The sequence below is a fragment of the Muscardinus avellanarius genome (genome assembly GCF_963383645.1).
Source record: "Muscardinus avellanarius genome assembly, chromosome: X".
NCBI lineage: Eukaryota > Metazoa > Chordata > Mammalia > Rodentia > Gliridae > Muscardinus > Muscardinus avellanarius.
In genome coordinates this window covers 105,833,721-105,858,004 of record NC_137792.1, presented here as the reverse complement: position 1 = coordinate 105,858,004, position 24,284 = coordinate 105,833,721, and the positions used below count along the sequence as shown (strand labels likewise).

The window sequence follows — 24,284 nt, the reverse complement described above, 5'->3', positions numbered from 1 at the left end:
GCAGTGGTCTTAGTCTGTCTGTATTGCTGACTTGGCTAGAAGTTTGAAGGCGTTAGCCACACCCTCTGTGAGATTTTTGAAGACTAGATGAAGTTATGGGAACAAGTGATTTCCTCAAAATCTGTTTATTTTTTTCTACTTTCCCTTAAAATAAAATGGCACTTAGGCTGGGCATAGTACAACACATCTGCAATCCCAGTATTTGGGAGACTGAGACAGGAGGATTGCATGTTTGAGACCAGCTTCATTAACATAGTGGGACCCTCAGCAACCTAGGGAGAACCTGGGAAATATAGCTCCGAAGCAGAATACCCCTGGATTCAATTCAAAGTACAACAATAAATAAAATAAAAAGTCACATCTACTAAAAACAGGGAGATATTTGATGTAAAATTTCACCTTTACTAAGTAGTTTTATCCATATGCCCTTTGGAATAGTCCAGAGTTCATATGATTTTATTCTCTTACTAAAGATAATTTGTTAAGCTTCTAATGAAAATTTTAATTTATATGATTTGGATAAATGATTTTATCAAAAAAGAGGGGAGATAAGCCCTCTATTTCTTCCCTAGTTCCTGATGTGGGGGTTTGGTAGTTCAACTAGATGAAAATCTCAAAACCAGAGTTAGAGGGTTGTGTTAAGGTTCATGGTATATGATGTTTATTAGTTGAGTGGGACTCCGGAAATGAAACCAAATAGAATGTCACAAACACTCTGAAGAGAGTAGCAGCTGCCATGAGATTCCAGATGCCTATATGAAGAGCTTATCTCAAACACAGGGCCGATTTTTGGCTCCATTGTTTTTCTCCTGTTGAGGAGACTTTTTTAATCAGTATGTTGGCTTTGTTCCCATGGCTCCACCCTCCCTTGTTATGGGGACTATGAGACCACTGATGGTTTTTGTGCTCAATGTGAAGGATGGGCCAAAAGGAGAAGGGAGCATATGAATTGTGACCACAGACTATTAATCAGAACAACATAGGAGAAAGTATATTTATTTGGTAAAAATTGGGTTTTATGGACCACTTTCCTCCGAAGGAAGAAGTGGGAAAGAAGAGCACAACTGATGGTGAAAAAAGATACTTAAGAAGAATTTCAGCCAAGATGTATTACCTCATACCCATGGGGGGCTTTTGAGAGGAGGAGAAGAGGCTTCACAAGGTACACTCTCCTCTCTTCTGATGAAGTAGTACACAGGATTTTAGGTATTTGAGAAACCACTTAGTTTGCCATGGTGTGAGATGAGTGAGCAGGAATATCACCATATTTTTTCACTTTGAAAAGGACAAGGGCCAGTTTTTAATTACATGGGCCACTCTCATTAAAATTCTTCTTTCTTGCAGATGACCTATTTCCATCCTTAAGTTTTTCTTATTTTGTATAGCTCTTTGAAAGACTCTAGGATTATTTTTTTGTTTGTTTCTTGGAGGTATTTTTTTTTTTGTTGTTGTTGTTTTGTTTTGTTTTGTTTTATTTTTGATGTACTGGGGATAGAATCCAGGGGCATTTAATTTCCAAGCTACACCCCCAGCCCTATGTTTTTATTCTTTATTTTTAAACAGGGTCTCACTGAGTTGCAAAGGGCCTCTCTAAGTAGCTGAGGCTGTTTGTGAACCACGATCTTCCTTTCTCAGTCTTCCAAATGCTGGGATTACAAGTGTGCATCGCTACAGTTGTTTTTTGTTTGTTTGTTTGTTTTGGCTTTTTTGGTGGTACTGGGGTTCCTGGAAACCCTTCTACCTCCAGGCTACACTCCCAGACCTATTTTTATATTTTTATTTGGAAACACGGTTTCTTAAGCCAGCGAGGCTGACTTCGAACCAGCTCGATCTTTCTGTCTCTGCCTCCCAAGAGCAAGGATTATAAGCGTGCGCCACCACGCCTGGCATCACCACAGTTTATATAGACCTGATTTCATTTAATCCTCTCAAGAACATCTACCATTGGTTAGCAAAATCCTGTTCCTTTGTAACTGAGGACAGAAAAGATAAAATGATTTATCAAGGATCATAGCTTGAAAAAGAAAGTGCCAGGTAGTGTGATCACCCATCCCAGTTTTTCTCTCAGTTTTATTATAAAAAGTGCCATGTCCTGAACAATCAGGATGATTGGTTATACTTTCTCTATATCCAGTATAGAATCCATAAGTCTTAAATCTCACCCCAACATGTGATACTTTCCCATGCCCTCTATCTTCCAAGAATTATCTGAGTAATTATCTGAGTAAGTATTCCTCTTCTCTATACCACAAAGCACTAGGATATTTCCACATGCTGGGTCATCCTTCACTCCAGTTCTGCCAAAGACAGAAGTAATGGACAGCTAGTAGTCCTCAGAGATACTGAAGACACTACTGGGAAAGTAGAACCATGTTTCAGCTTTTCTATTCACAAAATAAAGATGATAATCCTTACATTGATTTTAACTCACAAGGATATCACGCCAGTCAAACAGTAATAGATCTGAAAATGCTTTCCAAACGATCAAGAGCTGGTCACACATTAGAAATTGTGGTTTGTATGTGTCCCAGGGCAGAAGCCAAGTACTTGTCTTACTCTTCTTCACAGTTCAAATTTTGGTCTAACCACTCAATATGAACATTTAGGCAAGTTCTTTGGACTCTGCAACTCAATTTCCTCATCTACAAAGTACAACTAATAATGATCCTGAATATGGTTCTTTTGAAAATTAAATGAGTTATTACAAGGAAAGCATTTAGAAGAGTCATAACTATATCAGCACAGTCAGGGTCATATGAACTTTAGCTTTTTTGGATTAGATTTCTCAGCCACTCTCACTAAGAGTTTGAGATTAGACTAAGAGTGCCCAGAAGCTAAGTGTCATGAAAGCCACTACTTACCTTACAGTCTCTTTCCATTAACTCATTAGTCTTTGTGTTCTCTTCCTATAGCCTTCTCACCATGGATTGCCAAGAAAATGAGTACTTGGATCAATGGGGACGCTGTGTCACTTGCCAACAGTGTGGTCCTGGACAGGAGCTCTCCAAGGTAAGTGCCCAAATGATTATACATATTTTTCTCATCTTAGGAATATTTACTACAACTGGGAAGGTTCAAGACTAGAAGAGTTCACCCCAGCTATGATTGATCCAGTTCAGTAGGTAAAAATCATGGGATCCAGAGAGTATGCAAAAAGAGAGTATGTTCCAGCAAAAAGTCAGCCTAGCAGGATCAGGGTCAAAATTCCTGAGCAAATAGGGTATCTTAAGATGAGACGTGAAAGGCAGAGGTGGCTCAGGAGCATGGTTTGGCACAAGAGAAATCTCAACATATCACAACTAACCTACTTGGCACTTCGGAGCCAGATTTCAGGTCTTGGGAATGGGGAAGGGAGAAAAAACAAGAAATCTGACGTTTACCTCTGTTCTAGAAGAATCCTCTGCCATTGAGAAAGCTATTCAAAAAAGGACTCAAAAAAGGAACCAAAGGGTGTCTGTAAAGTTCAGGACAAATGAGTAGCAAGCCAGAGCCAAGAGCCAGACTAGAACTAAATAATAGTTTCTGTCTCAGGTTCCTTGTTGATTCCTGAACTAGGATGGTATTAAATATGGCCTTCAGTTGGTGCTATAGAGTCTGTAAGAAAACAGCCAATGGAGAGTTCCTGTGCGCTTGCACTTGGTTTTATGCAGTCATTCACCCATTCAGCAATTACTTCCTGAACACTTGCAAAGTGGCCAGATGTGGCTGTAGGCACCTGTACATGACAAAATAGACACAAGCCTCGGCCCTCATGGATCTTACCTTTCAATTACTAAAATTAATAGAAATGAGGTGCATACATAGAGAAATGAGGAATCTAGACCTGAAGACACGATGAGAATTAAATCAGGGTGATGCAATCAATACAAAGTGACTGAGTGGTTACTTACAACAGGAGGTCAAGAAGGCCTCCCTAAGGAGATGCCGTCTGGAAAGATGATGAAGCTATTGTAGAGTTCCAAGATAAGAATGAGCTAGATATGTTCAAGAATGAGAAAGAAGGCTCATGAAACGCATTCGGGATGAGCCCAAAGTGATACTCGAGATGGAGAGGAAGGTGTGAGCCTGACCATATGGGTCCTTGAAACCTATGATAAGAAATTTTTATTTTTTAAGTGCACTAGGAACACTTTAGATGGTTTTGAGTAGGAGAGTGGCATAAGACTATGACCGAATGAAAGTAAAACAGTTATTTAGTCCACCCTCTTCCTACCTCTGTACTTCAAGAAATGAAGAGAATAAGGTCCAGGGATATCAAGGGATATGAGCATTAATTTTAAATTTAACTCTTTATATATAAAATTGTATCCCACAATGGGATACCCACATGTTTGGTAAGGGATTCCAGGACCAAAAAAAAATATCCTGGAATTTAGGTCACACAGGATATTAGAATAGATCTCATAGAATAAATTGCTTGGCTTGACAAAAAAATTGTTTCAAATACCTTCAATCTTCATTACAAAAAGCTTTGCAAATGTTCCTATCATGTACGTGGCCTTTACATTGAAAGCCATCCATATTTATAGAACTGAACTTCTTCAAGGGAAAAATAGGTTTGTCTATCTGTCAAACTGCTGTTACCACGCTCTTAAAAAGAGGCAAATGATGGAATGTACATTTGACTCAGCACCTCTCTGACTGTCGTTTACTTCAGCATCACTGGAAGGCTCAGAGAAAATGGATGAATAGCAATAATATGCACCTGCAAAAGCTTTATATATAATAGCTGTACTTGTTTAGTAGTTTGTACTTTGTAAAGAGTTCTTATGTGCATTATCTCATTTGGTTTTGCAACAGTCCTACCAAAGAAAATATTATGAGCCCCATTTTATAGATGAGAAACTAAGGCTCAAAGAGTATGGTGTGACTTGCTCAAAGTCACAATAGTATAGCAAAAATATGAGAACTTTGGAACTAGATTTACCTGAGTTTGAGACCCACTATGCTGTAAGCAAATTATTTTGCCTATGAATAAAGTAGGATGTATTAAGTTGTAATATTTTTTTCAAAAGAAGACATACAAATTGTCAGAAGATATATAAAAAAAGTTTTCCACATCACTAATCATCAGGAAAATGCAAATCAAAATTTCAATGAGATATCACTTCACTCTAGCAGAAAAGGCTATTGTCAAAAAGACTCAAGATAGCAAGTGCTGGCAAGGATGTGATGAAAAGAAAACCCCTGCATACTATTAGTGGGAATTTACATTAGTATGGTGATTATATAAAACAATATGAAAGTTCCTCAAAAAAGTAAGACTAGAACTACTATTTGATCCAGCAACCCCATTACTGGGAATATATCAAAAGGGAATGAAATTAGCATGTCGAAGAGATATCTGCACTTCCGTTATTACAACAGCCAAAGAGTTGACCTAAGTGTCCATCAACTAGATGAATATATATATATATATATATATATATATATATATATATATTCATAATGGGATACTACTATACCATTAAAAAGAACTAAATCATCCTGGCATGGTGGTGCATGCCTGTAATCCCATTACTTAGGAGACTGAGACAGGAGGATGACAGGTTCCAGGACAGCCTCAGCAAGTAGTGAGACTCTCATCAACCTAGTAAAACCCTATTTCCAAATAATAAATAAAATAGGAAGGAGTGTAGTTTGGAGATAGAATACCCTTGGGTTCAATCCCCAGTAACCCCCAAACACACACATACACACAAAAAATAACTAAATCCTGTCATTTATGTCTATATGGATGAACCTGGAGGTAATTATGTTAAGTGAAATGGGTTAGGCACAGAAAGATAACTACCACATGATCTCACTCCTATGTGGAACCTAAAAAATGTGATCTTGTAGTAGCTGATAGTAGAATGGTGGTTACCAGGGTAGGGTGGGGAAAAGGAAAGGATGGGGAAAATGGATTGGTGAATACTAAGTTACAATAAGATAAAATCAAGAACTTCTGGTGTTTTATTTTGCAGTAGAATGACTATAGATGATAATGTAATGTATATTTCAAAAAGCTAAAAGAAAGGATTTTGAATGTTTTGTATAAAAATGATAATACTTTTACTATACTTTACCCCATCAGTATGTATAATTTTATGTACCAGTTATAATAAATTTAATTATAAAAATTAGAAGTAAACTTTGTTATCAATAAATTGTCTATGTTCAGAGTGAAAAAAGATAAAAAATTTAAGAGAGATTTGAACTAGAAGCACAGTTATGTATGTATTAAAGTGTAGAGCAAGACAGCGTTTTGGTTCATTGGGCAGATCAACAGAATCGTCAAGGATGCAGTCACTTTTCATCCATCTTGGGTACCTTACGTTCTGTCCTCACACTTGTGGTTTCATGGTTGCCACAGTACAAAACATCATATCATCACACCATCATAAAAGCTAGGAAGCAGAGGCAGGGTCAAAACAGCTTGCATTAGTTTATTAGGGAAGAAGTATTTTCCTAGAAGTCTACCAGCAGACTTCACCCTTTATCTTACTCTCCAGAATGGGGAGATATAGCTATTTCTAGCTGGAAGGGAGAGTAGAAAATGATTATCTGGCAAACAAGAATGGAATGGGTTACCATGATAGACACAAATCCATTCTTGTAGCTGGCCATCCTGCCACCTGGGATGAAATTGGTGTTTTGTTAGTAATGAAGAGGAGGGCCAATGATGTTTGGATAAGTAGCTGACAGCATCTGAGATAAACTTTTGTTTCCAGTTACCTTTATTTATTTTTAAATTTCAATCACGAATTACAAATATCACTGTAAATAAATCATTTCAGAAAATTAACACTGTTTCCTCAGGACATTTCTCTGGAAGTATAATTGCTAAGCTAAATACAATTTTAAGATTCTTGAGATATATTAGCAGATAACATTTCTGAATTTTTTTTACTAATTTCCATTACAATTGCATTTGTTTTCAGCAGTGCATAGAATTCCCATGTCCCAGAAGCCTAACCACAAATGAATAATGCATGTTTCCATTGTCTATTAATTTCATGCCTTCCTCTGTAATATTAGATTACTAATTTATGAGGACTTTATGAGAATTTTGTTTTTACTTTTTTTCATATTTGATAGGGAAATATAACAACCTTTTTCTGTTTATTTGTCCATTTGCATTTTCAATTTTGTGAACTATTTCTGATTGCTTCTTTTTCTACTCTGAATATTCATTGTTTATTGCTCATTTTCTACACATGTAAGACACTTGAGTAGACAGACATATTGCAGAATGTAGAATATTTTAAAATCCTTTATATAAATATGAATATATTTAAAATCAGAAGTGGCTTTGGATTTTTTTCATTGTATCATTATGTGGACTTTCCATATAGTTTTCCGTCCATTATATTAATATATATATTAATCAATTTCTAAAATTAAAATACTATGCATTTCTAAAATAAACCATTTCTTTATTATAGTTTTGAGTAAAACATTCATTTATGTTATATAAGCTAATACTTTTAGAATAAATAACTTTTTATTTTATTTTATTATTTTGGTGCTACTGGGGTTCCTAGAAACCCTTCTACCTCCAGGCTACACTCCCAGACTATTTTTATACGTTTTTTAAATTTGGAAACAGGATCTCTTGAGCCAGTGCAGCTGGCTTCGAACCTGCGTGATCCTCCTGTCTCCGCCTCCCAAGCTCGGGGATTACAAGGGTGTGCCACCATGCCCGGCTGATAAATAACTATTTTTTTATAATATTGTTAACATCCAAATCAGAAGTAAAGAAAATAGTCAAAGAAATAAATTACAAAGAAATGAAAAATAAAAATAAATGCCAGGACCAGAGAAAAGATGATTTCCATCAAATGAACACCTAAGCAAAGAAGAATAAACACTACTTCAAACAGAAAATGCATGATAAAATTAAGAAAATCAATGTTTTCTGGCTATAAAACTGATTAGTATCTAAAGAACCCAGGAGCCTTAGTAACTTACAAATCTTCCTTTGGTTTCTAATTAAAACAAAGGATTATCAATAAAATTTTATGATGATTTACTCATTTTTAACTTGTTAAGAAAATACCCATCCAGCTATTCAATAAAGAGTTACTGAGAACAATTTGATGGCCTTTGTTTTATCCACTATGCCAATAGCTGCCTTTTAATTGGTATACTTAGATGACTTATACTTAAGGTATTTTTATATTATAAAATTTAAATTTGCCATTTTCTTATTTTTTGTTTTCTCTGCTCTGTGTCCCTATCTTTTCTTGCCTTTTTGTGAGTTACATGAACATTTCTCTTACAATGTTGTCTTCATTTAGTTCTACTAGTTTTTATTATTTTTCTTTGTATTCTTTTCATTTACTCATTCATTCTTTTTGTATGTGTGTAGTCCTGGAGATTGAACCCAGGAGCATTGGACCACTGAACTACACCCCCCCAGCCTTTTTTGAATGTTTTTAAATTTTGTTATGGGCTCTCATTAAGTTAAAATGTACCTGCCTCGAAGTTGGAATCCTCTAGTCTCAGCCTCCCAAGTACTGAGATTACAGGTGTGTGCCACCACACCTGGCCTGGCTTCTTCGCATTATTGTCTTAGAGGTTATTCTGAGTTTTAAAATATACACATTTGACTTTTCAGGGTTTACCGATAACAACATTTTACCATTTTGAATGAAGAATGAAAACATAACTTCCATTTAGTTTTCTTTACTTTCCTGACTTTTAAATTTCACTATCATAAACATAAGACATGTTTGTTATATTTTGTTCTATTTTATTTTCGGTAGTACTGGGGGTGGAACCCAGGGGCTTGTCTACCTCCGGGCTATACTCCCAGACCTATTTTTTATATTTTATTTGGAAAAAGGGTCTCACTAAGTTGCTGAGAGCCTCACTAAGTAGCTGAGCCTGGCTTCAAACCTGTCAATCCTCCTGTCTCAGCCTCCCAAGTGCGGGGATTACAAGCATGCGCCACCACGCCTGGAGTTATATTTTGTTTTAAATCGTCAAATGTTTTTTATAATTTTCATAAAGATTGTTAATTTATGTATTGATATTTTTATACTTCCTGGGTTCTTCTCTCCTGATGTTCCAAGATTCATTCCTATACCCTTTCTACTTGAAGAACTAACTCCCTTTAGCTCTTCATTGAGTGTGGATCTACTAGTATTACATTTATTTTTAGTTTTCCTTTGCCCAAGATTGTTTCCCCTTCATTACTGAAGGATAGTATCTGTTTATATAGAGTTTGCAGTTGTATTTTCTTGGATTCCACCACTTAAAGCATACAATACTTCCTTCAGGCCTCAATGGCTTCAGATAGAAATCCACTGTCATTTGAACTGATGTTCCTCTATAGGTAATGCCATTTCCTTCTGGCTCTTTTCAGGATTTTTTCTTTGTCTTCTATTTTTAAAAGATTCATTATGATGAGTTTAGCATGAAGGTTTTTAAACTTACTTTTTTTTTTTTTTTGCGGGTCTGGGGATGGAACCCAGAGGCATTTGACCTCTGAGCTACACCCCCTGCCCAATTTTTTTATTCTTTACTTTGAAACCGGGTCTCACTGAGTTGCAGAGGGTCTCACTAAGTAGCTGAGGCTGTCCGCGGACTGTGATCCTCCGGTCTCAGCCTCCCAAAAGCTGGGATTACAAGCGTGTGCCACCACGCCCGGCTACTTATTTATTTTCTATTTTACTTTCAATTAATTTTTTGCGGTACTGGGGATGGAACCCAGGGGAATTCTATTTCCAAGCTACACACCCAGCCCTGTTTTTTATTCTTTATTTTGAAACTGGGTCTCACTGAGTTGCAGAGGGCCTCACTAAGTAGCTGAGGCTGTCCATGAACTCGGATCTTCCTGTCTCAGCCTCCCAAATGCTGGGATTACAAGCCACCATGCCTGGGAGAATGGTTCTTTTTTTAATAAGTAACTTTTGTTTCTTTCCTGAGATGTTTTGTTTCTTTTGTTTCAAGAGAATTCTTAATTGCTTGTTGAAGCATTTTCATTATGGGCGCTTTAAAATCCTTGTCAGGGAATTCCAGAACCTGATTTATCTAACTGCTGGTGTCAGTTTTTTGCTTTTTCTCGTTCATGGTGTGATTTTCCTGGTTCTTGTTATGATGAGTGATGTTTTATTGTATCCTGGACATTTTGTCAATTATGTTAGGTGACCCACAGTCTCATTTAAATCTTTTAGCCATCAGTCATCTATTTAGGTTTAACATACAGGTCCTGGTGCACTTTTGGGGGTGGCAGTCCTAAAGACAAATTAATTTTCGGGGCTTGGGGTACCATTTTTGGTCCGTGTGGTTTATCTGGTGGTGCTGGGGCATACTGGTGCTTCCTGAGGTTTAGAAGGAGTTTTCCTGGGCCAGATCTCCTGAGTCACCTACCTTGGAGTAAAGAAGTCTCTGAGAAGAAGAACACTTTCCAGACTGGGCTACTGGCAATAGTAAAATACGGATTGCTAGTATATCCCAGCTACCCAGATTGTGTGGCAGTCTCAGACCCACAGGATAAAGAGGGTTCTTGGGCTGGATACTAATGTTAAAATTCCTTTTGCTGATGCCTCCTATGGCCTAGTATTTCTCATGGATGTGGAATCTCAGGCCCACAGGGAAAAGGTTTCCCAGGGTGGCTAGTATTGTGATAAAACTACATATGCCTCAAGTTTGCTTAGTTATGAAACAAGAATGATACTGTGACCTTAAAATATTGTATGGAAAATAAGCAAGTATATAAGGCCATGAGGACAGGGATTCTTAAATGATTGGTTCAATCATTTATTCACAATATTCAGAATAGCATTCTAACATATAATAATTGTGTTTTCTGAATTAATCAATATAACAAAGGGCAATCCCCAACCAATCAGTCTATCAATTTTTAATTATCAGTGATAATTAACTAGCTAGATTCCACCGTTCTCTTCTCTAGCAAGTGAATAAGTGAAGAATCAGGCTGAGGTTTTCTCATTCCCATCCTCTAAATTTATAAAGATTTGTTTTACAGCTGAGTGTGGGAGCCTGAGAAAGGAGGGTTACAGGTTTGAGACTCTGCTTCAAAATAAAATGTAAAATATGGCTAGGGATATAGCTCAGAGGTAGAACGCCCCTGAATTTAATCCCCAGTTCCACAAAATATGCTTGCCATAAGAATTTCCATAAGAACAATATCTAATGTTAATTTTGTGCATTGAGGACTTTCTGTGTACTGAGCATGGTGACAAGTAAAACTATAGACACCCTCACAAATATTTAAGATACATATTTATTGTGTGTGTGTTTCTGTCTGTCTGTCTGTCTACCTGGACCAAGACTACTCCCTTCTTTTTGGTAAAAATTAGGACACTTGAATTTTTCACTTGCTGATATATCTAGAAGATTATTCCATTATAGACAGTCCTCTTTCCTTTTTACAACTGCTAAATACTTTATTATACAAGTTACAAAGTTTATTTAGTCTCCTCTTATTGAGATTTTAGTTATTCATATTCTTTTATTATTACAGACAGTACAGAAATGAGTAGCCACGTGCATGCACCATTTTGTATTTTTGATATTTTATCTGTGGGATGCATTCCTAAATACACAGTTGTTGGGTCATAGCGTAAATGTTTATGTAATTTTGTCAGTATTAAAAAATTCTCCTCTATAGGGACTATACCATTTTGTTTGAACACCAGCATTGCATGAGTGTGCCTGTTTCCCTACAGCATTATCAACATAGCATATTGTCAAACTTTTCCTTTTTGGTTAGTCTACTATATGAAAAATGGTACTTTATATAGTTTTATATTCCATTCCCTTATGAGTGAAACTGAGTATTTTTCATCTGATTAAAAACCACTTTTCCTTAAGCAACACAGCTGTGCTGAGTTAATAAGAATGTTGGAGGCTGAAAAAATAAACTATATAGATGAATTATGTAAAAAAATTAAAAATAAAAACCACTTTCCTGTGAATTATATGTTTACTTTCTATAGGGCTATTGTTTAATTTTACCAGTTTTATATATTGGAGATATAAATCTTTAGTCTGTGATAAAATATATGAATTTTCTCAATTTATTACTTGGGTTTTTAATTTTGCTTATAAATCTCTTACTTTGCAAATATTTATCTGAATTTTTATGTAATTAAATTTGCATATCTTTCCTTTCATCTTGGACTGTGTGTGTGTGTGTGTGTGTGTGTGTGTGTGTGTGTGTTACTGGGGATTAATTCCAGGGGCATTCCTCTGAGCTGCTTCCCCAGCCCTCTCTTCTTTTTTTAAACTTAGAAACAGAATCTCACTAAGTTGTACAGGGCCTCCCTAATTTGCTGAGGCTAGCCACCAACCTGCGATCCTCTTGTCTCAGCCTCCCAGTTACTGGGATTACAGGTTTATACCACCACACCTGACCCATTCTGGACTTTATTGTATTACAGTTAAGGAAAAATTTTTCCATTCCCAGATTAAAAAGTAATTCACTTATATTTGTTTTTAGTACCTATGGGTTTTCACTTTTAATGTTTTATGTTTATTTTTTGCAGTACTAGGAATTAAATCCAGGAATGCTCTATCATGAAGCTATATCCCCAGTCTCGAGATAGCCCGTTTATTTTATATTATTTTTATATTATTTACATCCCCAGCCATTTTATTTTATTTTTAATTTAATTTTTAATCTCACTAAATTGCCGAGGGCCTCAAACATATGACCCTCCAGCCTCATCCACTTGAGTTATTGAGATTACAAGCCTGTGCCGCCATGCCTGGCCATTGTTTATATTTAAATATCTATTATATTTGGAATTTATTTTTGTTTATAGTGTAAAGAATGGATCAATGTTATTGTTTTTCACATGGCTGTCCAGTTATTTGACAAAACTACTTTAAAAGGCCAGCTTTCCCCTATTGATCTGAAATGCTTCCTTTGCTCATTTGGTCAACTCATTTAATCTTAACAAATTTACGAGTTAGGTAGCATTATTTCATGTTTCATTGACAAAGCAATTCAGGCCCAGTGTCTTGCCTGAGGTTACATGGCTGGACAGTGGTGGAGGTGGAAGATAAAGCTAAGTCTCCCTATCTTGGGGCTTTCATCACTGTAGTAATTTCCTATTTCTTTGATTCTCAGCTCACCCTGTTAAGGAGATATGAGAGCCATCATCATTTCAGTACTGTACATACGGAGGCAAAGGCTCCAAGAATGCCATTTGAATTCCCACAAAATTTACACTATGAATAAAATGATGATAACCCATGCCAGACCCCCATGGTGTGCATCCCAGCTGGGTTTTGGTGGATGTGATCATTATAGATGGAGCTGTGAGGCACAGAAGCATGGAGTAAGGCCAGAGTGGTCTAATAAAGACACAAGATGGCAAGAGAGTTTAGAGACTGGCTGATGCTCATTCTGTCTAGTCCCTGGAAAAATATAATTTACCTAGTATATTTGTTCAGGTTATGGTAGTTGCTACAACAAATAAATACTAATTTTTAACATAACAGATTAAAGGTTTATAATTAACTCTAACTCCAAACAGCTTTGGAGGATAGGAGGATTATTATGAGTCAGTAAGAGATCCAGGCATACGAAGGCTCTTGTATTTCTGACAGCTTTATCAAAGTATAGATCACAGGCCAGGCATGACAGCACACACCTGTAATCCTAGTACTTGGGAGGCTGAGCTAGAAGGCACTTGGTTTCAAGGCAGCCTCAGCAAGTGGTGAGACTCAGTAACCCAGTGAGATCCTGTTTCAAAATAAAAATAAAATAGTGCTAGGGATATATCTCAAATGTAGAATGCCCCTTTTTTCAGTACTGCAAAAAAAAAGAGAGAGAGATTTCATACCATGTAGTTCATCAATTATAAGTACATACTGTGTTATTAATTTTGTTTGTGGTAAAAAACTGTAACATAGACATGGTATTTAACACTCTTAACTATATGGTTCAGTGACATTAACCATATGCATTATGTTGTGTAATCATCACTACTATCTCTGAGACTTTTCCATCACTCCCAATAGAAACTCTATTTTCACTGAGAAATTATTGAGGTTAGGCTACCATAGCTGAAAGATTCTTTACAGACCATCTATTGAGTTGTTGAGGCCTTTCAGTTGTTGATTCCTCTGATGCCCATAAAATCTGTACGGGGTGGGGAGGTGGTACTGGCCAGAGTCTCACTGAATCTATATCAAATTTGAAACCAGAGCCAGCTAAATTATTCTTCTCTCTTCTATACTACTGACATTCAAAAGTTTTTACTGTGATCTAGTATAAAAATATATTTTATTAAAGTATAACACATACGTATATTTTATATGTAAAAGTTTTGTGAGTCAAAGATAGGAATAATAGCTAATTGTCAAATATTTCCAGCTCTCCCCTCTACTGTCGTGCTGTAGAATTGCACTTTGTCATACTCTTTGTTATTATGATTTTTTTTTTTACTTTTTAGTTTCCTTTTAAACATACTTTTATTGGTGCATTGTAATTATGTACCATAATAAAGTTCAGAGTGGTAGAAATGTACATGTGCATAGCACTTGATGTGCTTCCCTCTGGATCCCACCCCTCCCTGTATATGTTATTGAAATTAGTACTGATAACTTTGTATATGTACATAGCATTATTTGTTGTTGTTATTGTTGTTTCTGTGTGTGTATGTGGTACTGGAGATGGAACCTAGGGTCATTCTACCTCTGAGTGACACCCACAGCCCTATTTTTTATTCCTTATTTTGAAACAGGGTCTCACTGAGTTGCAAAGGGCCTCACTAAGTAGCTGAGGCTGTCCGGGAACCATGATCCTCTCATCTCAGCCTCCCAAATGCTGGGATTACAAGTGTGCACTACCAGGGCCCGGCGACATGGAATTATTTGAACTGTTTCCTTCATCAAGTCTCCTTTCCCCACTCACCTTCCTTCTCTAATCCCCTTCTATTATTCAACTGGTATCTCTCCTCATTTATCTGATGCCCATATTATTTTGCAGCACAATTCACAATAGCCATATTTTGGAACTAGACAAGGTGTCTGTCAACAGATAAATGGATTACAAAACTGATGTATACACAGAATGGAATTCTACTCAGCTGTAAAGAAGAACAAAATTGTCATTCTCAGGAAAATGGATGGAACTAGAGAACATTATGCTAAGTGAGATTCCCCATTTCAGAATGTGAAGGGTTGTATGTTTTCTCTCATACCTGGAAGCTATTGAGAAATTTGGAAACAAGGGCTTCCGATAAAGAAATACACCCTTTATATTACTAATGATCAGTTATATGTACAGGCTAGGGCATGTGAGCCAAATGAAATGGTTCACTTATGGGGAAATTGTTTAAAACCTGCACAGTGTTTACAATGTTCTCTTTTCTCTGATTCTCCAAACATTTGGAAGCACTAATGTGAAGCCTCTGGTACCCTGGGCAACCTATTGTGGGTAATGTAGAATAAAGCCCTTGGGAAAATGCTGGTGGTAAATAGTGTGAGTGACAAATAAACTTGTGTGGGGGGGTTTCTTTTCTTTTCTTTTCTTTTTGCCTACTGGGGATGGAACCCAGGGGCTTTCTACCTCCAAGCTACACCCCCAGCCTTATTTTTTATTCTTTATATTGAAGCAGGGTTTCACTGAGTTGTAAAGGGCCTCACTAAGTAGTAGCTTGGGCTGTCCTCGAACTGCAATCTTCCTGCCTCAGCCTCTCAAATGCTGGGATTACAAATGTGCGCCACCATGCCCGGCTGTATTTTTAAGACACTGAAATTTGGGGTTTGCTTTTTGACAGAGTATATAACTAGCCTGTGCTGACTGACAGCTTAGCTTTGATACATGCTATCCATTCTAATACTTGATATTATTATTCTATCATGTTTCACTTAAGTTTCCAGTACTGGCTGATGCCTAGTACACTGACTTTATGACTCGGTAATAGGGTTGTAACTTGTACTTTGAAAAGTACTGTTCTATACCTTACTCACTTGCTCCATAGCTGATCCTCTGTCCAGGCTTCTCTTCTTCCATCTTGATGACTCCCATCTCTTTTCAGGATTGTGGTTATGGAGAGGGTGGAGATGCATACTGCACACCCTGCCCTCCTCGAAGGTACAAAAGCAGCTGGAGCCTCCAGAGATGTCAGACTTGCATCACCTGTGCCGTCATCAATCGTGTCCAGAAGGCCAACTGCACACCTACCTCGAATGCTGTCTGTGGGGACTGTCTGCCCAGGTGAGCCCACTATATTGGGCCAAGCTCTTTTGGACCTTTTTGAGCTCTTTGATCTCTTTCATCCTTACCTCTCAGAACCTAGTCAAAGTATTCAAACGATCACATCATATTCTCTCTAAGCTCCCAAAAGAGAGGAGCAGTGTCCACCCAAGATACTTCTGTAAAGTGCCCCAGACATTGACAGCCACAGAAGAGTACATGACACCTTTTCATCATGCTGGCACTCTTAGTCCAAGCCCTAGATTTAAGGTAATTTACCTTAAATCACTATAGGCATCAAAGAAATCATGAAGCAGTTGGTACCAAAGCAGTGGCCCCTTATCTTATGACAGTAGCTCCTCCTTGGGCTAAAGGGTGTGGTGAATAGATGTTGTCATCAGGTTTCTCATTACTGTGACCAAAATACCTGATAAGAACAACTTAGAAGAAGAATGTTTATAGGGGATCACAGATTCCAGTCCAGCCTCAGCTGCTTAGCGAGGCCCTCTGCAAACTTACTGAGACTCTGTTTCAAAATAAAGAATACAAAAACTGGTCTGAGGGTATAGCTAGGAGGTAGAACGCCCCTGGGTTTAATCCCAAGCAGCACAAAAAAGAAGAAAGTTTTATTGGGGTTCATGGTTTCAAAGATTTTATTCTACAAGGCCAGTTCTGCAGCATAAATAGCGATGGCAACAGAGTTTGCATCACATTGTGGAGGTCAGCAGGTTCCATGGGCAGTCTCCAAGACCACACCCCCAAAAGCCCACTCCCTCCATTCATACTGCACCTGGCTGCATTACCACCCAAATAAGACATTAATCTATCAGTGGATTTATCCACTGATGAGATTAGAACTCTCATGATTCAGTTCTTTCACCTCTGATCATGTCTGCATTGCCAATACTTGAGCTTTCACAAGGCACGTTCTGTATCCAAACCATAATGACAGAAGAAATAATATCTGGGCCTGAGTCAGAATCAGACACGAAGGCAGGAAGTTCACGAGGAGAAATGGGTGCCGTCTTCTAGGAGGGCAAAGCTATTAGAAGCTACCTGTGGTCCCAGAAAGACTGTTCTGAGTATAATGCTTGTCTCATCACTTTGCCATTTCTTATTAATCTGAATACAGGTTCTACCGAAAGACACGCATTGGAGGCCTGCAGGACCAGGAATGCATCCCATGCACGAAACAGACCCCCACCTCTGAGGTTCAGTGTGTGTATCCACTTCTCTTTGCTTTCTTCTTCCCCAAACTTTGCATTGTGTGGCAAAAAGATAGGGTGATAAAGACTTCTCCTCTACTCCCCTCGAGGAGACAAGTACCCCCTCATACTCCTCTCAGTGGAGTATCATGATAAAGGAATCAGTTGGGGTTGAATCGTGCTTGACAACATACTATCTATGGATCCCTCTATAAGTCATTCAAACTTACTGAATCTCATTTCTTCTGAATGAATGAATGTGACTCATAATAAATCAATTTTGTTTATACCTTATGGGACAGTTTGCCAGATCTAATATAATAATGGATATTAAAAGCACCTTATAGCCGGGTGTAGTGGTGCGCCTTGTAATCCCCACGCTTAGGAGGCTGAGACAGGAGGATGGCACAGATTCAAAGCCAGCCTCAGCTACTTAGTGAGGCTCTCAGCAACTTAGTGTGACCCTGTTTCCAAATAGGTCTGAGAGTATAGCCCAGAGGTAAAAGGCCCCTGGGTTCCACCCCCAGTACCACCAAATAAATAAATAAAACACCTTATATATTGTAACATCTGAATACTTATGAAGTATTATTATAATTCTTATTTTACAAGGTATATGAGTCCTTGGGTCTTAGGACTAATCATAGGTTAAGTAAAGCTGGGCATACGCTTTGGCACATGCCTGTAGTAACAGTACTTGGGAGGCTGGGACAAGAGGATTATAGGTTTGAGTTAGCCCCAGCAATTTAACAAGACCTTCAGCAACTTAGTGAGACCCTGTTTCAAAATAAAAAAAAAAAGGCTGAGGGTAGAGTTCAGAGGTACAATCCTCAGCAGCAGTAAATAAATAAATAAATAAATAAATACATACCAGGGTCTAGTCTATGCCTGAAGTATTGCTATCCACTTATCTATTTGTCTCTGTTTCGTTTTTGTCTGTCTACCATCTATATGCTTACAAATTCCTTTAAAAATATAGTTATATTTCTTAAAATCATGATGTATTTAGAACATAAAATATTTTAAAATGCATACAAATGTAAACATTACAATGTTCAGTGACCCAAAATCCAGAGATAATAAATCTTAGCATTTTACATATTTGCATCAGAGTTTTTTTTTCAAAAGAACAAAGATGCTACAGGCATAATAGTATTCCCTTTTGGGTTCTTTCTGAGTCTCATTTGCTCTATCCCTACTTATATACGATTACTGTCATGATAGAGTACGCATCCTGTTAGTGAACTATGCTACAGTAATAAGTAAACTGTGAAATCTCAGTGATCTGAGAAAAGTTTATTTTTCATTATGTAAAGGTCTTTCTTCATTGCATGGTCGTGCTTTTTAAACCATGAACCTTATAAGTCAGTAGCATAGGGGAAAAGACAGAGGGGACATATTGGTTCTTAACTACCTCAGTCTGGAAGTGGCACACATTATCTGCACTATCATTCCATTAGAAGTACTCTGAGAGTCCTACTGCAAACTTGTTAGAGGAATGTGGGAAAACATGTGGATAATTGGGGAGCACTATGTGCCACTTTTCTCACTAAAGTTTTTTTCTTTTCTTCTTTTCTTTTCTTATTTAGAACACAGAGGCATTGTACCTCTGAGCTACATCCCCAACCCATTTTTACTTTTATTTCAAAACAGGATCTGACTATGTTGCTGAGGGTCTTAGTAAGTTGTCAAGGTTGGCCTTGAACCTGTGATCTTCCTGTCTTAACCTTTCACAAGTTATTAGTATTACAGGCATGTGCCACTGTTTTAAGACTTGTATCCTCTCGTCATATATGTCCATATTCCTAAACAATATATGCTATTATTTTTATTTTGTTATGCTTTCTATAAATTATATCATGCTATATACTCTTTCTCTAATGAGCTTTTCCCTTCTGGATGATTTATATTAGTCCATAAAAGTTGTTTACTTTAAGTGCTGTATAAAAACATACCTTAGGATTATATTGTAACTGGTTTAGCCTTTACTTACTGACGAACAATTTAATTTAGTTCTGTTTTTTGTAGGTTCTATAACTAGATGTGGCATGAAAAGACTATAAGATTTGTGCATCTTCAATACATTGTACTAATCTGTACCATGCCTGCAGTGTATGTGAGTTCTTCTGCTTTGTTATTTATAATTTTGCCTGCTCTACAAAGGAATCAGACCAGCATAGGTCCTAACTGGAGAAGGCCCTAGAGGAGTGTGATGGCCTGAGGAAATCCAGGCTCCGTGTCAGAGAACATGTTGACTGCCCTCACTGACTGACTCACCCTACTCTTTTGACTCACAGGTGCCTTCCAGCTGAGCTTAGTGAAGGCAGATGCACCCACAGTGCCCCCTCAGGAGGCCACACTTGTTGCACTGGTGAGCAGTCTGCTAGTGGTGTTTACCCTGGCCTTCCTGGGGCTCTTCTTCCTCTACTGCAAGCAGTTCTTCAGCAGACATTGCCAGCGTGGTAAGGGTGGCTGCTTCACATTTTACATAAATCAGAAGTAAGGCTCTTATTGGCAGAAGAGAGAAATTTTCTGGGGTGGAGAGTTAATGGGCCTTTTCCACCGTTCTTGAAAACCCAGGGATGATCTTCTGTTGGCCTTGGGAACTTTCTGAGATGGCAAGAGGAAGCCTAGGACTTCAAAGTTGACTCAGGCCAACCCTGAGCATTTAGAGAACCTTCCTGGTTCAGTAGGTTCTAGGGATTCATAAAGGAGCATGCAATGATGAAAAACCCCTTGGGAAAGGAATAGGGGAACACACGTTCTAAATCTACCTATAAACCATTGAATAAACTTAGATAAGAGTTCTAGCATTTTTGGGCCTCTTTTTCCCTAATCTTTAGAATGAGAGATAGTAGCCAGGCATGGGGATGCATGCTTGTAATCCCAGTACTTGAAAGGCTGAGACAGGAAGATTGCAGATTCTCTGCCAGCCTCGGCAACTTGTGAGACCCTTTGCAACTTAGTGAGACCCTGTTTCAAAATAAAAAGAATAAAAAATAAGACTGGGAGTATAGCTAAAATGTAGAGTTCCCCTGGGCATAGCATGCCTACCACACACACATACACACACACAAAAAAAATTTGAGATAGTATTGGAATAGTTGCTGTCTTAGTTCTCCAATACTGCATTAATAGGTATAGATTATAAAACATGTAGAAATGGAGGGAGGCTTGCCTATATTTGAGACATGACTGCAATAAAAATGGGTGAGATCTAGGGTTATTGCTATCAGTGTAGTAATTTCCCAAATGGGGTAAATAATTGACCAACTTAGATATTTTTCTTCAGACAGTACTGATGCCCAGAGAGGTCTGTCTCAGGCCATAGGAAATGACCAAGTACGATACCAGAGAGAAAGTCATATATAAAGTCTCAGTGACACTGTAATCTGTTTTCAGTCCAATTTCATCCATTACTCAATAATGTTGGACAGAAAGTCCAGCCCACGGAACAAATATGGAGAAAGTATGATTGTGGCTTGTTGGGACCAAGAAAGCTATTAGAACTCCAGCCAAGAGAACTATGGTTCAGTTCAGGTTCAGTGTCATTAAGGGAACTGATAGCTAAGCTGGAACACCAAAACAGAAATAGAGTTGAATTAGTGAGGGGAAGGATAAAATTTACTAGATGCAAGAACACTCAGGACTCTTCCTTAGCCTACTGGATACTGGGCCAAAAGCAACACTACATTCTTAAATCACTCTGATTGGGAAAGAAGCCTCTTATATTATGCTTCCATGCTCATTTCCCAGTGAGACTTGCCAGGTGATACTGAAGAAGACCAGTAGGTATGTCCCACTGGCTTAAGCAGAGATGAATCTAGCCTTTTATGGTCTACAGGCTTTTCTTTTTTGGCTCTTAATGACCCTCCTGGAATTCTTCATTTTTCTCTACTTTTTTTTTAACTGGGGATTGAATACAGGGACATTCTACCTCTGAGCTATATACCCCCAGCCTTTTAAAAAAATATATTTCATTTTATTTTGTGATACTGAAGATTGAACCCAGGGGCATATTATCTCTGAGCTACATCCCCAGCCCAATTTTATTCTTTATTTTGAAACAGGGTCTCACTAAGCTGCGGAGGGCCTCACTAAGTAGCTGAGGTTGGCTGCAAACTCGGATCCTCCTGCCTCAGCCTCCCAAGTACTGGAATTACAAGCATGTGTCACTACACCCGGCAAAGTATTTATTTTTATTTATTTATATTTTTTTGCAGGTATAGGGATGGAACCCAGGAGCATTTGACCTTCGAGCTACACCTCCCTGCTCTATTTTTATTCTTTATTTTGAAACAGGGTCTCACTAAGATGAGGAGGGCCTCACTAAGTAGTTGAGGGTCTCAGCCTCCTGAATGCTGGGATTACAGTCATATGCCACCACACCCGGCTATATAATTTTTTATTTTAAAACAAGGTCAAGATGACTTGCTGAGACTGACCTTGAACCTGTGATCATCCTGTTTTAGCCTCCCAAGTACTGGGGTTAGAGGTGTACAACCACCACACCCAGTTTAATCTCTCCTACATTTTGACAGCTCCTGGGACACTGTAGCTCACTTGGACCATCCTGTCTCTGACTTTGGAAGCCAGTGTCTCAAATATGAGTTGTTAACTTGTCCCTGAAGATGGGCATGAACCATAGGCAATGAAACATTTAGGCCCCAAAGTTCAGCTATATGGAATATGATGATATACCTGTGAATTAGCTGCCTTCCATCCCCTTCTCCCCTTCCATCTTCAAGATAGTAATGTCCCACTTTTCTTGGAATATGAGGAAAGGTAGCTTTCCTCATGATTCTGTAAGGGGAAGGAGGGCTAGATATTTTCTCAGTCATGAAGGTGTTTATCAGGTGTCACTGTCTTACACTCATAATAAGACTGTGCAGATGAGTTCAGTGCATGAATTAGATCTAATAGAGGGTGCAACAGAAAAGAACAGCGACTGTGGGAAAGTAGAGAGAGAATGCCTTATTTTGAAGGGGAATCCACTGCTTCGTTCCAGCTCTTTGTCATCATGTGGGAATATTCAGTGTTGCAAAACCTCCCACATTTTCAAGGGACTCCAGAAATCTGGAGTTTTGTATGAAATTATGTGAAACACTGTCAAAGACTTTGAATAGAGAGCAAAGCCACAGCCATGGCAGGCAAGTCATACACACACACACACACACACACACACACACACACACACACACATCCATGGAGCTCCTGATATTGAATCAGACTCAGGCATGAAGTGTATATTATTTTTCTATAATTGCTACAACCGATTACCACACACTTAGTGGGTTATTATCTCAGAGTTGACATAGCTCAGCAGTTTCACAGATTTGGCTGGATCTCACAAGGCTAAAATCAAGATATTGGCAGAGTGACATTTCTTTCTGGAGACTCCAGGAAAGAAACTGTTTCTGTGATCATTTAGACAGATGGCTGAGCTCTGTTCCATGCAGTTATAGGACTGATGTCCCATTTTCTCATGGGCTGTGACCCCAAGGCCATTCTCTGCTTCCCCACACCACCCACTGTGGCTCATGCCCCCTTCTTTTTCAAAAACTAGCAATAGTAAAGTGAGTCTTTCTCATCCCATATCTTCCTAGTACTCTCTTTGTCACGTCTGCCTTATATGTCTGCTTTAAAGGGCATGTGATACATTGGCCCCATCTGGATGATTCAAAATAATCTCCTTACTTCAAGTCCACCACTTTAATTCTCTCTGCTGAGTCCCTCTTGCCATACAGCACAGACATAACACCAGGGGTGAAGATCATGATTGCATAAAGGATAGTCAAAGACTATTTTCTGCAAAGCACTTCTCTTTCTCTGAAGAAATTGATCCTTTTCCCTAATGCAACACTGGGTAACCTCAATCTAATGTCCCAATATACGTATGTTACTCAAATGTGTCACCTCAGCCTGGTGCCAGGTACCCTGATCCCCAGCGATGGGAAGGGGAACACTGGCTTTCCAGATCCCCTCCCTCTCTTGGACTCAGGACCTGGTGCCCTGCTGAGAAGAGATCTGCTTTTGGGTGACCAAGTGACTTTTTGCTTTGAATTGCAGGAGGTTCATTGAAGTTTGAGACTGACGAAGTGATGGAGGAGGAATCTCTCTTTCCTGTACCACCTGGTCAGGAGACCAGTCCCAAGTTCCCAATGAATGAGAACATCTTTGAGAGCCAGCCACTTAAGCCCATCCTGGAGGATGACTGCAGCTCTACCCGTGGCTTCCCCACACAGGAGTCTTTCACTATGGCTTCCTGTGCCTCGGAGAGCCCCTCCCACTGGGTCCACACTCCCATTGAGTGCACAGAGCTGGATCTGCAAAAGTTATCCAGCTCTGCCTCCTCTACTGGAGGTGAGAGCTTAGGGGGAACCACAGCGGAACGCACCTCAGACAGAATGGAGCTCAGTGTGTCCTTTGACATCCCCAGCCCTTAACTTCTCTGAGGTGAGCTGGAAAGAGGGTGGGCTGAACAAAAAACAGAAATTAAGGGACACTCTCAGGAAATTTTCCTGCTTAGCATTCTCATTCAAAAGGGCTAGGGGTAGAGAAATAGCATCAAGCTAAGAATATTGGTGGTTGGAGGGGCGGCCGTGGCGATACTAATCTTTTGAACAAGTCAAACATCACACTTCCAGGCTTATAATTGTCAAGGTACTGGCCAGGTTGCCATGACACCAGTCTCTCTATCCTGGCCTCTTGTAAGCTTTCTCAGGGCCCCACTGTCTACTAGTCACATTCAGTTATTTTCCCTCATGTGTATAAGCAACACAGCACAGAGAAACACACACACTATAATATATATATATATATATATATATATATATATATATATATATATATCATCATTCAGCAGCAGCTGTGTATTTCAAATCAGGCTCCACTCCTTAATAGCCATATGAACC

General features: G+C 38.5%; 1 protein-coding gene across 4 annotated transcripts; it reads left to right on the top strand.

Annotated features, from left to right (window-relative positions):
• Window positions 1–2,922: 2,922 nt before the first annotated feature.
• Window positions 2,923–23,816, top strand: EDA2R (ectodysplasin A2 receptor; the record flags this gene model as incomplete). 4 transcript variants are annotated; one of them, XM_080718422.1, is made up of 5 exons in its annotated part: window positions 2,923–3,009; window positions 16,008–16,186; window positions 17,298–17,383; window positions 19,668–19,832; window positions 23,440–23,816. In XM_080718422.1, the coding sequence occupies 5 exons, from the start codon at window positions 2,923–2,925 to the stop codon at window positions 23,814–23,816; spliced, it is 894 nt and encodes a 297-aa protein (XP_080574548.1). The 4 variants fall into 4 exon arrangements, with proteins under 4 accessions (XP_080574548.1, XP_080574547.1, XP_080574549.1 ...); XM_080718421.1 differs by having other exon boundaries at window positions 19,668–19,838; XM_080718423.1 differs by lacking the exon at window positions 17,298–17,383 and having other exon boundaries at window positions 2,939–3,009; window positions 19,668–19,838.
• Between the last annotated feature and the right edge of the window lie 468 nt (window positions 23,817–24,284).